General features: G+C 43.6%; 1 protein-coding gene across 6 annotated transcripts in view; it reads right to left on the bottom strand.

The window, feature by feature from the left end:
- The window catches only part of ATG5 (autophagy related 5), a 145,010-nt gene extending 130,843 nt beyond the window's left edge, over positions 1 to 14,167 (bottom strand). The window contains exons 1-3 of one of the 6 annotated variants that reach the window (XM_024211574.1): positions 14,101 to 14,167; positions 8,738 to 8,859; positions 5,782 to 5,909 (exon numbers count right to left, since the gene is read on the bottom strand). In XM_024211574.1, the coding sequence (XP_024067342.1) occupies positions 5,782 to 5,909; positions 8,738 to 8,845 (236 nt within the window). In that variant the 5' untranslated portion in view covers positions 8,846 to 8,859; positions 14,101 to 14,167. The other 5 variants (XM_024211571.2, XM_024211570.1, XM_024211573.1 and 2 more) reach the window with 5 other exon arrangements.
- Positions 14,168 to 15,046: the final 879 nt, after the last annotated feature.

Genomic DNA, 15,046 nt, shown 5'->3' with positions numbered 1-15,046 from the left:
AGCGGCGAACCGCAGCCAGTGGGAGCCGCGATCGGCCGAACCTGCGGACGCGGCAGGTAAACAAACCAGCCCGGCCCGCCAGGGTGCTTACTCTGGCAGGCTGTGTGCCAAAGGTTGCCAATCCCTGTCTTAAAGTACAGTAACTCCTCATTTAACGTCCCATTTAACTTTGTTTCATGTTATGTCCCTGCTCAATTAGGGAACATGCTCGTTTAAAGTTGTGCAATGCTCCCTTATAAAGTCGTTTGTCTGCCTGCTTGTAAGATTCTGTGGGAGAGTAGCGACTTTACAAGGGAGCATTGCACAAGTTCCTCTTCTCAGCTTCCTCCCCCTCCCTCCCAGCGGCGCTTAGAACTTTCTGGAAGGGAGGGGGAGGAGCAGGGAAGCCCTGCATCTCCGCTCCTCCCCCTCCCTCCCAGAAAATCCTAAGCACCGCTAAACAGCTATTTGGCAGCGCTTAGGACTTTCTGGGAGGGAGGGGCAGGAGTGGAGACGCAGGGCTTCTCCGCTCCTCCCCCTCCCTCCCAGCACTTCACGCTTAGGACTTTCTGGGAGGGAGGGGCAGGAGCGGAGAAGCACTACGTCTCCGCTCCTCCCCCTCCCGCCCAGAAATTCCTAAGCACCACCAAACAGCTGTTTGGCGGCACTTAGGACTTTGGGGGGGAGGGATGTGGCGTGCTCCGGAGAGGAGGTGGAGTGGGGGTGGGAAGAGGTGGGCCTGGAGTGGAGCAGGGACAGGAAGAGGAGGGCCTGGAGCATTCCTGGCAAAATCTGAGCCTATTCTCCGGGGAAGCTGCCGCTGCTGCTGCAAAGGTGCTTCCTAGAGTCCTTCCCTGCAGCGGGCTGTGCCTGTGTGGGGTAAGCCGGGGCACTTCCCAAGTACAGTACAGTACAGTATCCAGTATAATGCCTTTTATCTGCCCCAAAAAATTTCCTTGGAACCTAACCCCCCCCCCCCCCGCATTTACATTAAATCTTATGGGACAATTGGATTCATTTAACATTGTTTCCCTTAAAGTTGCATTTTTCAGAAACATAACTACAATGTTAAGTGAGGAGTTACTGTATGAGCTAACTACTTATGCAAAACAATCTGTTCCACCTTGCCTTTTGCTGTGACACTGGGAATACCTTTCCCAAATCTCTCTGTGGCTCCAAAGCTTCTCTCTCTCACCAACAGAAGTTGGTTCAATAACTCACCCACCTCGTCTCTCTGAAAATTACCCAACATCTTAAATAAGCTGGTGAGAATGCCTCGTAATTTTAGGTTCACTGCTCTTCCAGAATGGCTCAAGGGGTACCCATGGGCCATTCTGTAGTACTGTTGCAAAGGAAGGCCACAAACTTCTCCATGCAATGGCTCTCATGTTCGCCATTCTCTATCTCCCATGGGAAGCCAGAGTTCCATAATGCTTGGGAGCACCTCCCTATAGCTCCCCCCCTAAAAATGAGTAAAGACCCTATGCATCTTAGATTAAACAAGAGTAGAATGTGTCATTTTACATCATAAAAAAAAGTTAGTTAAATCAACTCCTTGGGGCAGGGCCTACATATTCTCTGTTCTGTACAGTTCTCACCACATTGCTGGTGCTCATCAAATGTTAAAAAGGTCCCTCGGATGGCCCAACACTTTACTTACATAGGAAAGCTTACAACAATGAAAATAAGGACCTAATCCTGCAAACACCTGTGCACATGCTTAACTTTATTACTGCAAGCAGCCCCACTGATTTCAATGGGACTACTCCCGGTAGTAAAGTTAAGTACATGCTTAAATGTTTGCAGAATCATACCATTAATAGCCTTGATCATTATTAAGCGATCCCATTTTTACTTGGCTGCTCTGTTTTCCCTTCTAAAGATATTTCTCCTGAAGTAGTGCCTCGTGCTCCTAGAAATCAGTCTAATTCTAATTCAAATGTCCTTGGAACTGTTCTCTACTCCATACCTGTCTCCTTCTGTCCAAACTAAAATAAGCCTGTCTCTCGGACATCTCCTCCTGGATGTCTAGCTGCCAGCTCAACCTAAACATAGCCAAAACAGAGCTGCTAAACTCCTTTTTGATAATGGTGTACAACACCACTATCCTGCCTGTAACCTGGGCACCATCTTCAACTTGGACCTTTCTGAAGGACCTCACATCAAGGCTATATCTAAAACTTGCAGATTCTTGCTACATAACATCTCTAAGATACGGCTTTTCCTATCCAACCACACAGCTAAAACTCTCATCCAGGCTTTCATCATCTCGTGTCTTGATTACTGCCACATCCTTCTATTTGGTCTTGACAAAAGCAATCTTGCCCTGCTCATATCCATTCAGAATGCTGCAGCAAAGAGAGTTCTCCTAGCCCATCATAGACAATCTCATCCCTCACTTTGAATCCATTTGTATTGCATCAAACATAAGCTTCACTTTCAAGGTCCTTCACTGTGAGACCCCATCCCACCTATCAACTTTTTCTTGCTAATGAGATGTCGATACTCGCCTCCAATCAGCCAAAGATGTTGGCCTCCACTGCCCACTTGTTAAATTTTCAGACACTTTTGTGATTTCTCCCAGACTGCCCCACAGGCTTGGGAAGAGCTCCCCGTAAATGTCCACAAAGCAACTTCATCATTCACCTTCATCTCTCTCCTCAAAACACTCCTTTGCTGTGATGCCTATAAAAACTTGACAACTGTTAGGCTGCTGGTATACAGAGAACACTACCTACCATGCTAACCAATACTGTCTCTCTGTTTCCTTGTATTCCCCCCATCGGTCTGTATCCGTTGTTTCATCTTATACTTATATTGTAAGATACTTGGGGCAGGGATCGTCTTTTTGTTATGTGTTTGTACAGTGGGATCCTGGTACATGATTAGGGCTCCTAGGTACTATGATGATACAAATAATAAGAAAAAAGAAGGGGATAGTCTAACAGAGGAGTATCAAAATACAAATTCGTCTTTAGTTAAAGCCGTTCTTTTTTTTAAACCAATAAAATATATTAAGAGTCCAGTTTCCCTTTTTCCCCCACTACAACATAATCACAGATTATAGAGGTCATAATATTTCACCTATCTATATAAGATTGTGGAGCAAGCACTATGCCTTACTATTCATTGAAACAGCATGTAGTATATTGTGGGCTCTACAATTCAAAGTAATAATCACCATTGTTCAATTCTAAGAGAAACTTCCACTGTGACAACTCTAGCTGGATGTACAAATTTCTTGCATATATTCCAGTTTCCTTCTTTTTGTATTGCTAACAATTAGGGCTGTCAAGCAATTAAAAGAAATTTAATCGCAATTAATTGTGCCGTTAAACAATAATAGAATACCATTTATTTAAATATTTTTGGATGTTTTCTACATTTTCAAGTATATTGATTTCTATTACAACAAAGAATACAAAGTGTACAGTGCTCACTTTATATTTATTTTTGATTACAAAGATTTGCACTGTAAAAAAACAAAATAGTATTTTTCAATTCACTTAACACAAGTACTGTAGTGCAATCTCTTTGTCATGAAAGTTGAATTTACAAATGTAGAATTATGTACAAAAAAATAACTGCACTCAGAACCAAAACAATGTAAAACTTTAAAGCCTATAAGTCCACTCGGTCCTACTTCTTGTTCAGCCAATCGCTCAGACAAACAAGTTTGTTTTCATTTGCAGGAGATAATGCTGCCCGCTTCTTGTTTACCATGTCACTTGAAAGTGAGAACAGGCGTTCGCATGGCACTGTTGTAGCTGGTGTTGCAAGATATTTACATGCCAGATGCGCCAAAGATTCATATGTCCCTTCATGTTTCAACCACCATTCCAGAGGACGTGCTGATGAAGGGTTCTGCTTGATAACGATCCAAAACAGTGAGGACCGATGCATGTTCATTTTCATCGTCTGAGTCAGATGCTACCAGCAGAAGGTTGATTTTCTTTTTTGGTGGTTCGGGTTCTGTAGTTTCTGCATCGAAGTGTTGCTTTTTTGAGACTTCTGAAATCATGTTCCATACCTCGTCCCTCTCACATTTTGGAAGGCACTTCAGATTCTTAAGACTTGGGTCGAGTGCTGTAGCTATCTTTAGAAATCTTACATTGATATCTTCTTTGTGTTTGTCAAATCTGCAGTGAAAGTGTTCTTAAAACGAACAACACATGTACTGGGTCATCATGCGAGACTGCTATAACATGAAATATATGGCAGAATCTGGGTAAAACACAGAGCTGGAGAAATAATATTCTTCCCCAAGGAGGTCAATCACAAATTTAATTAACACATTATTTTTTTAACGACGTCATCAGCATGGAAGCATGTCCGCTGGAATGGTGGCCGAAGCATGAAGGGGCTTATGCATGTTTAGCATATCTGGCACATAAATACCTTGCAACATCGGCTACAAAAGTGCTATGCAAACACCTGTTCTCACTTTCAGTTGACATTGTAAATAAGAAGTGTGCAGCATTATTTCCCCTAAATGTAAACAAACTTGTTGGTCTTAGTGATTGGCTGAACAAGAATTAGGACTGAGTGGACTTGTAGGCTCTAAAAGTTCTACATTGTTTTGGTTTTGAGTGCAGTTATGTAACAAAACAAAAATCTACATTTGTAAATTGAACTTTCATGATAAAGAGACTGCACTACAGTACTTGTATGAGGTGAGTTGAAAAATACTATTTATTTTATTATTTTTACAGTGCAAATATTAGTAATAAAAAATAATACAAGTGAGCACTGCACTCTTTGTATTGTGTTGTAATTGAAATCAATATATGTGAAAATGTAGAAAAACATCCAAAAATATTTAATACATTTCAATTGGTATTCTATTGTTTAACAGGGCGGTTAAAAGCGATTAACTCAAAAATTAATTGCAATTAAAAAAAATTAATCGCATGAGTTAACTGTGATTAATCGACAGCCCTACGAACAATTTCAAGCAACACCTTTCATAGGATTTCATTAGCGTGAGAGTCACAAGACAACACCTGCAAGTCAGCAGTGCAAAGCAGAGTCCACTAGATGACATTTAGTTTTCACAGAAACCCAAGTGGCTAATATCAATATTTTTCTTCCCATCTACAACATATAGAAATGCATCTAGAAACATGTTAAAATCAGTTTGCCTTGTTCAATGCATGACTAAGAACTAATGTTATTTGTATTGAGGTAGCACACACCATAGCTTTCAAATCACCTGCTTTAAAAACAGTTCTCCTCCAGAAATAAGGAAGTATTTTATTCCATGAAAGATTATTGATTAGCAATGTTACTTTTTACAGTTCACAGTCTACAGCAGAAAGTAGAAAGGAAACAACTACGTTCATGAAACAGTTGCCAAACAACACAAACTTTCAGCTCCCCCATTTAGCCAGGAATACAATTACTAGCCAGTTTATAAAGATGCATATAACGTTCATAAAGTTGACACAATAGTCTGAATATTCCACGTATCCATAGCATGTCATATCTCAATATAACAGTCCTTGAATATTCCATGCTTCCAAAGCATCAGAGCTGTCACAGTAAGCATTTAAGTGTTCTACAGAGAGACAGAGTTTAAATATCACTCAAACCAAAACTAATTCAAAATTTTTGAAAATGGTAATATTGTGATGGGTCTCTCCGAGAAGATGCCATTGTACTGAAACTCCAGTCTTTACAGTAAGGTGTGATTAGTTTATGATGCAAATACTGACAGCGTGCTTAACTCGATTAATCTTTTTATACAGTAGTTTTTAGTATTATACATGCAAAGTTTAATGATCCAAAGTTAAATCAACTCACCATTTCAGTGGTGTGCCTTCATATTCAAACCATATCTCAGTAACATCCTCTTGTCTCATAACTTTCTGAAAGTGTTTTTTCACTTTGTCCGTTACCAGCGTCAAGTAGCTTATTCTAGGTAAAAGCAACTGAAAGGAAAGTTTGTACAAGCAGGTGTCATTTATTTTTTGAAGTTTTAGAAATCTAATATAAAGCCACATATAGGTACTGTTTTTCAAGAAGACAAAATATGCAGTTGTTTTTTTTTGTTTTTTAAAACATGCCATACTTTTAGACAGTAATAGTAATTTGCTTCTTAAACGCCAATAAGTTAATGCTATCAAATACTTATTTTAAAACAAGTTTTGAATGCAACTGTTTCCAGCACTGAAAATATTTTAACACAAAAAATAGTCTGTAAATTGGTTTTTTTCTTGCCTCACTCAATGCACCTGGAGGGAGACAGAAGCAATTTACAAAAAGGTAGAAATTACTCAATGGTCAGGTCCAGTTACATTTCTCACAACGGGACCCTTTTCTTTCTAACAGGTATAAAAATAGAGTATGCCGTATCATCAAACAGGATAGATACATTTCTATAAAGAACTGCTTGAAAATAAAGATTCACTTGTGCTAAAAATTTTGATCAGATACATTTGATACTTTAAAAATTTGTAATACAGTAACTCCTCACTTAACGTTGTAGTTATGTTCCTGAAAAATGCGACTTTAAGCGACACTATGTTAAGCGAATCCAATTTCCCCATAAGAATTAATGTAAATGGGGGAGGAGGGGGCGGGGGTTAGGTTCCAGGGAAATTTTTTTCACCAGACAAAAGACTATATATATATATATATATATACACACACACACACACACACACACACACACACAGAGAGAGAGAGAGAGAGAGAGAGAGAGAGTATAAGTTTTAAACAAACAATTTAATACTGGTACACAGCGATGATGATTGTGAAGCTTGGTTGAGGTGGTGGAGTCAGAGGGTGGGATACTTCCCAGAGAATGCCTTACTGCTAAATGATGAACTAGCAATTGGCTGAGCCCTCAAGAGTTAACTGATTGTTGTTAATGTAGCCTCACACTCTACAAGGCAGCGCGAATGGAGGGAGGGGAGACAGCATGGCAGACAGAGACAGAGACACACACCGTGAGTGTGAGAGAGATGCGTGCATTGCCCCTTTAAGTACGCTGACCCCACTCTAAATACACTGCCTTTTTAAGTAGATCAGCAAGCTGAGACAGCAGCTGCTGCCAGAAAGCTCCTTCCATCCTGAACCCTGTCGTGTGTCCCCCTGCTCTATGGAAGATCATCACTTTTCCCTACTTAGCAATAGACTAGAGAACCTAATTTTACCATTTTCCTACCCTAGACTTAAAATTATTCATTCCAGTGAATACAAAGTATATTAAATCAGCTTTATAAGGTGCATAAAGATATCTCTAGTTCATTCTGTCATGTTTCTCATCCCTCCTACAGCTGTCCACATTTAGTCTAAAAATTTAGATATTTTATCAGGTCATGTACACACAGATAATCCAAAGAACAGTACAAAAAAAACTTTTAGCCCAATATTTTCCTTTCTTCAAATACTGACACTACAATACTACTGACAGGAGTATTTACAGAGGATAGCTGTGATGAAAAACATATAAAAACATTTAAAAGATACATTTAACTACTTTCTAGCCTTTAGTCCGTCGGTCTAGACAGTATTTATTACACTCTTCCATTTGAAGGAAGTCAGAAGAATTGTTACATAAGGCCTCCTATAAGAGCTGTTGGGGTTGAGCAAAACTGCTAGAGAAACTTCTGGAATATAAAAATATATATGCTTGCCTTGGACAACAAAAGTAACTAAACAAAACTGAAATAGAAAAAAAGCACATTAAGTGACAATAGAAGCTTCTCATTAAACTATGTAAAATATAGTGAGCTCTGACAGCTGGAGGGGGATACTTTCCCTTAAGTACACAGGTCTTAAATCCATGAATATTTAGTACTCAGAATATGACAGAATGCATTCTCAAGTCCACAACTGCAATAATTAAATTCTTCACCTTTCTTTTTCTTCTCTCCATCCCCCTGTTCCAATCCCAAGTCTACTTCCTAAGCATCTTTTTACAGAAATTCAGTAAAGTTAGAACAAAACTATTACTGTTTACATACTAAGGGCTTGTCTACACTACCACATAAGTCAATACAACTTACATTGCTTAGGGGTGTGAAAAAGTCACCCCCCCCCCCCCCCCCCCCCCCCCGTTACACCACCACAAGCGCTGTCCACACCAGTTGGCGGGAAACATTCTCCTGCTGATATAGTTTCCGCCTCTTGTTGAGGTGAAGTAATTATGCCGACAGAAGAGCGCTCTCCCTTTGGCATAGTGCGTCTTCACCAGACGCGCCACAGCGGCTCAGTTGCACCGATGTAGTGCAGTAGTGTAGATTAGCCCTTAGTCTAAAGAAATATTATAAATATGTTCTGTCTACTCCTAATAGGGTAACACTTCTTAGGACACATCCATTATTTTCCAGTGAAACCAGCAACCTTATTCACATACATTTAAAGGCATTCATTGCACACACTGGACGTCACCATACCCAGGTATGCAACACAGTTAATTTGAGGTTCAAGTGAAAAGCCCTGCCTACACCTTTTAAAGCACTCATTATTACAGTTTCATGAATGGTAATAATGGTGAGAGCTTTAGCACAAGCCAGACACCCCTTTCTTTTTTAAACTCACTGTCATCTAACTCTCCTTGGATCAAGTCTAGGTGGAATACTGATAAGAACACCAGCAGCCACCTAGTCAACATTTATACTAGAACACCCACTCTTGCTTGCATTTAAAACACACACACACACAACATTCCCTCCAGCAGCATCAAAACCAAAGAGCCTGAAAAAACCCCAGATGTGATTGGGCTATCCCTGCCTATCTTCATTGTACTTACATAATAAGGTTCAGCTTCCCTTTCAGTTATCTCATCCTGATACAGCGTGAAGCAGGTTGGTATTCGTCCAAACCACACATCTCGAAGCACATCTTTGTCATCTGTCATTCTTCCAATGGGTACTGAAGCACATGTAGACTAAATTATTTCTTCAACCAGAACTATGCCACACCCCCAAAAGACAAAAAGCAAGATCAGCTTTTTCAAATAAAAGATACAAAATTTTACAATACTCCCTTTACTATGTTCCTATGACACGAGGTAATAAGAACAGAGTTCTATTTATCCAGTTACCAAATTTATTAATTGCTACAAAGAAACAGTTGGCTGAAAGGGTTTACAGATAATATGAATTAAATAGCAGAACATTAAAGAACAAAATATACAAAAGTTAACAAGTTGCTTAGCTGTCAGACATGTAGGAGATAGTGATGATCTGGAAGGGGCCTCCAGGTCATCTAATCCAGTCCCCTGCACACATAGCAGGACTAAGTATTATCTAGACCATCCCTGACAGGTGTTTGTCTAACCTGCTCTTAAAAATCTCCAATGATGGAGATTCCACAACCTCCCTATGCAATTTATTCCAGTGCTTAACCACACTGACAGTTAGAAGTTTTTCCTAATGTCCAACCTAAACCACTCTTGCAGCAATTTAAACCCATTGCTTCTTGTCCCATCCTTAGAGATTAAGGAGAATAATCCCCCCACCCCCCCATAACAACCTTTTACATACTTGAAAACATTATCATATCCCCTCTCAGTCTTCTCTTCTCCAAACTAAACAAACCCAATTTATTCAATCTTTCCTCATAGGTCATGTTTTCTAGACCTTAAATCAGGGATCGGCAACCTTTCAGAAGTGGTGTGCCGAGTCTTCATTTATTAACTCTAATTTAAGGTTTCACGTGCCAGTAATACATTTTAAAGTTTTTAGAAGGTCTCTTTCTATAAGTCTATAATATATAACTAAACTATTGTTATATGTAAAGTAAATAATGTTTTTAAAATGTTTAAGAAGCTTCATTTAAAATTAAATTAAAATGCAGAGTCCCCGGACAGATGGCCAGGACCCAGGCAGTGTGAGTGCCACTGAAAATCAGGTCGTGTGCCGCCTTCGGCATGCATGCCATAGGTTGCCTACCCCTGCCTTAAATCATTTCTTTTTTTTTTTTGCTCTTCTCTGGATTTTCTCCAATTTGTCCACATCTTTCCTGAAATGTGGCATCCACAACTGGACACAATACTCCAGCTGGGACCTAATCAGCACAGAGTAGAGCAGAAGAATTATGGTACTTCTCCTGCCTTGCTTACACTCCAGAATGATGTTCCCTTTTTTTTGCAACATTCTTACACTTGCAGACTCATATTTAGCTTGTGATCCACTATGACCCCCAGATCCCTTTCCACAGTGCTCCTTCATAGGCAGTCATTTCCCATTTTGTATGTGTGCAGTTGATTGCTCTCTACAAATATATCAGAGGAATAAATACCAGGGAGGAAGAGGAATTATTTAAGCTCAGTACCAATGTGGACACAAGAACAAATGGATATAAACTGGCCATCAGGAAGATTAGACTTGAAATTAGACGAAGGTTTCTAACCATCAAAGGAGTGAAGTTCTGGAACAGCCTTCCAAGGGGAGTAGTGGGGGCAAAAGACATATCTGGCTTCAAGACTAAGCTTGATAAGCTTATGGAGGGGATGGTATAATGAGATTGGTCTTTGACTATTAGCAGTAAATATGCCCAATGGCTTGTGATGGGGTGGGATCTGAGTTACTACAGAGAATTCTTTCCTGGGTGTCTGGCTGGTGGGTCTTGCCCACATGTTCAGGGTTTAGCTGATCGCCATATTTGGGGTCAGGAAGGAATTTTCCTCCAGGGCAAATTGGCAGAGGCCCTGGGGGGTTTTCGCCTTCCTCTGCAGCGTGGGGCACGGGTTACTTGCTGGAAGATTCTCTGCACCTTGAAGTCTTTAAACCATGATTTGAGGGCTTCAATGGCTCAGACACAGGTTTGATACAGGAGTGGGTGGGTGAGATTCTGTAGCCTGCGTTGTGCAGGAGATCAGACTAAATGATCATAATGGTCCCTCCTGACCTTAAAGTCTATGATTCTATGAAGTGGAGTATTTTGCATTTGTCCTTATTGAATTTCATCCTATTGACTTCAGACCATTTCTCCAGTTTGTCCAGATCATTTTGAATTTTAATCCTATCCTCCAAAGCACTTGCAACCCCTCCAAGCTTGGTATTGTCCACAAACTTAGTAAGTGTACTCTCTATGCCATTGTCTAAATCGCTGATGAAGATATTGAACAGAACTGGACCCAGAACTGATCCTGCAGAACCCCACTCAATATGACCTTCCAGCTTGACTGTGAATCACTTGATGACTACTCTCTGCAACACTTTTCCAACCAGTTATGCACCCACCTTATAGTAGTGCCATCTAGGTTGTATTTCCCTAGTTAGTTTAAGAGAAGATCATGCAAGACAGTTTGAAAGCCTTACTAAAGTCAAGATATACCACATCTACTGCTTCCCCCCATCCACAAGGCTTGTTACCGTGTCAAAGAAAGCTACTAGGTTGGTTTGACACAATTTATTCTTGATAAATCCACGATGACTGTTATTTATCACCTTATCATCTTCTAGCTGTTTGCAAACTGATGATGGGCAGGCATGCACCTTCTAAATTATCCTGGTACATACACAGAGGTGGGAGCACTTGTATTCTCAAAGGGTCTGTCTACACTGCAACTAGACACCTGCCTTTGGCCTCTGCCAGCTGACTCAGGCTCATGGGACTCAGGCTGCGAGGCTGTTTAATTGCAGTGCAGACTTCCAGGCTTGGGGTGGACCATGGGCTCTAGGACCGTGCGAGGTGAGAGGGTCCCAGAGCCTGGGCTGCAGCCCAAGCCCAGAAATCTATACTGCAATTAAACAGCCCCACAGCCTGAGCCCGAGTCAGCTGGCATGGGCCAGCCGCAGGTTTTTAATTGCAGCATAGTCATACCCAAAGAGGACCTAAATCATTCTGCAGCACTCTGCCTAGTAGCAAGGCTTAGGCCTGGTCTACACTAAAAAATTAGGTTGACCCAGCTATGTTGCTCCTCGGTGTAGACAGCACTAGGTCGACAGAAGAATTCTTCCACTATCCTAGCTACTGCCTCTGGGAGGTGAATTACCTATGTCGATGGGAGAACCCCTCCTGTCACCATATGCAGTGTCTACACCGGGGTGGGCAACCTTTTTGGCCCGAGGACCACATCTTGGTATGGAAATTGTATGACAGGCCATGAATGCTCACGAAATTGGGGGATGGAGTGTGGGAGGGGGCTCCGGGCTGAGGCAGTGGGTTGGGGTGTGGGAGGGAGTGAGGGCTCCTGCTGGGGTGCGGGCTCTGGGGTGGGGACAGAAATGAGGAGTTCAGGGTGCGAGAGGGGGCTCCAGGCTGGGGTAGAGGTTGCGGGGGGAGGGCTCCAGCTGGGGGTGCGGGCTCTGGGGTTCCTGGCCAATGGAAGCTGCGGGGGTGGCACTTGGGGCGGGAGCAGCATGCGGAGCCCCATGGCTGCCCCTATGCATAGGAGCTGGACTGGGGACATGCCGCTGCTTCCAGGAGCCACGGCACACGCGGAGCAGGGCAAACCCTCAATCCTGCTCCCCGGCAGGAGCTTGAGGGCCAGATTAAAACATCTGAAAGGCCAGATGTGGCCCCCAGGTTGTAGTTTGTCCACCCCGGTCTACACTGAAGCACTGCAGCTGTGCCACTGTAGTGTTTCAAGTGCAGACCAGTCCTCTGTGCCCTATATTTTTAAAAATGAATTCTTCATAAGTTAGAGTTAGAACTGCAATACTTGTAAGAACAGGTGTGTTTTAAAAGCCAAAGTAGCTGATTTTAAGAAGTCTATGTTCATTTTAAAATGAAGTCAATTAATCTTTAACAATGACTCTGACTAAAGACTGGCTGATTACAGAATAGCATCTTCAGAATTACCAGTAACTGCATGACAAAACAGAACAGCAAGGGGAGAATGGAAAATGGGGAGGGCTGGGGAATGCAGACAGATCTAATAAACTACCTTATCCACACCCAAGCACATGAACAGATGTGTCTACATTAAAGAACTTTTCTAAAACATGCCACCATTCATCTCAACCAGCGTCAGCAACATGCAAAGCCCTAGTGCGGGCAGGCTACTTGCATTTTAAGCAACATTTAATCCGACCCTGCTCAAACCAGACATAACATGGTGCTTAAAACAGCAGCACTCATGGCCCAGCTACATTAGGTCTCCTAAGACTGCTTAATGGTTGAGCTGAACTGGTACTAATAATGCTGAAAAACATTTTCACAGTCTTCCTATGAAGTCTTGTCTGCACTGAAGTCCCAGGTGAATCAGCAGGACACAGTGAGCATGTCTACACTGCATCACAGGGTGTGACTATAGCTCCTGTAGAAATAGGTGATCTAGCTTTAACCTACCTAGCTTGGGTACTGGAAGTGAAGTCACAGCAGGTTGGGCTTCAGTGCAGGCTGGATAAGCCCATCCAGAACTCTGGGTAATTTCTCAGGTAGCTATCCCATGCTGAAGCCTGTGCTGCTGCAGCTTCACTGCTCCAGTACCTGAGCTAGATGGGTTAAAGTTAGCTCAGATATGCAATGTAGACATACCCAGTGATGGGCCCATAACTATGATCAGAACAAAAAACTAGCCAAAGAAAACCAGATAGTAGCAAATAAGTCAGTATGTTAAAATACTACCTTCTTACTCCAGCTGTTCTCCATGCATATTTGGAGACACTCATGTTTATTTGGCTGACAAAAAGAAGGTTTATTACAATTACTATATTAGTCATGTCCAGCCAACACAGCATGATGGGCTGGATTGCTCTCTGGCCCACCAAGGCCTCCTGAATGACTGCAGAATCTCTGGCATTCTTGACTAACCACAGAAAACCCGGGGGCCTTCCAGACCCTAGGAAAAAACTCAGGGAGCTGGCAGGGAGAAAAAACATCTATTCACCTATAAACAGAGCTAATTTGCTCAGAAATCCTTAAGAGACAGATGGTGCCATTAAGCAGAAACCCAGCATGAAGGGTCACTCCCCACAGCCTCCCCCATTGCCCCCTTCCCTCGCTCACTCCTCCCCCGCCCCCTCGTTACCCGTTAGTCCCACTCCCCTCGTCTCACCCCAGTCCCAACGAGCTCACTGCCGCCCTGCCCGAGCCACCTCCAGTCTCATCTCCATCCCGCCCACACCCCACGCATCGGCTCCACGTGCCCCATCCCCAGTCACTCACACCCACGAGGGGCCGCGCCTCCCAGGGGAGGAAAGGGGGAAAGGAAGCTATTACCGGAACCTCTTCCGCGCGCACCCCAGCCGCGCGCATGCGTGACACCGGCTGAGGGGCCCTCCGCCAATCCGCGCGCAGTCCGCCTGGCACGTGAGCGAAGCTTTCCGCCCTCGAGGGAAACCCTCCTACTGTCAGCGACTCCGGAACTAGCAGCAAAGGCGACTGGCGGCGGCGGCGCGGATGAATGACGTCACGAAAACGCTCGCGGGAGGGGGTTTGCCGCTCATTTCTGTGTGGGTGGGGCAGAGACGGAGCGAGGCTCTGCCCGGCGCTGGGGCTGACCAGGCTGGGCTCAGCTAAGCCGAAGGAGGTGCGCGCGCAGTGGCGAGTCCGGCCTAGGGACTCGTTGATCCCTTCCGCTGCCGGACCTGTCCCCCGGCAGTGGGGGTGCAGATGGGCGACAAATCCCCAGCAGACCCCCAGCCCCGAGTCCCAGCGACCTGAGGTGTCGGGCTGTTGGTGGCGCCGTCATGGGGCGGCCAGATGATGGGAGAGGCGAGAGGCGGCTAAAAAACCACACATCACTCCCGTCGGTAGCTGCTACCCGTTTCAGACGTTACACCGGCTGTGATGGCACCATAGTCAAGCAACAGCTCGCGGCCCCTCGCAGGGAGCCGGTTTGCAGCAGGGACTGAGTGCCCTAGGCTGGATCTCCAGGTTCTGTTGGTGTCTTGCGGTGTGCGTGTCCCTGCAGCCCCCCGAGTCACTGGTCACTTGAAAAAATAGGGGGTTTCCGGTTTGTTGTCCCATGTGACGCCATCTCTGTGATCTCGCTGCTCCGGGGGAATGAGCACCGCAGCGTTGGTAGTTGGAGCTCCTGAGGGCTAAGCCTAGGCTACCTTCCACTTTCTCAAAAAGAACAGGAGTACTTGGTGGCACCTTAGAGACTAACAAATTTATTTGAGCATAAGGTTTCGTGGGCTACAGCCCACTTCATTGGATGCAT

This window comes from Terrapene carolina, unplaced genomic scaffold (assembly GCF_002925995.2).
Source record: "Terrapene carolina triunguis isolate 2854851 unplaced genomic scaffold, T_m_triunguis-2.0 Scaffold42, whole genome shotgun sequence".
Classification (NCBI taxonomy): Eukaryota; Metazoa; Chordata; order Testudines; family Emydidae; genus Terrapene; species Terrapene triunguis.
The sequence above is the reverse complement of the archived record's forward strand: the minus strand, read 5'-3'. Positions and strand labels throughout refer to the sequence as shown.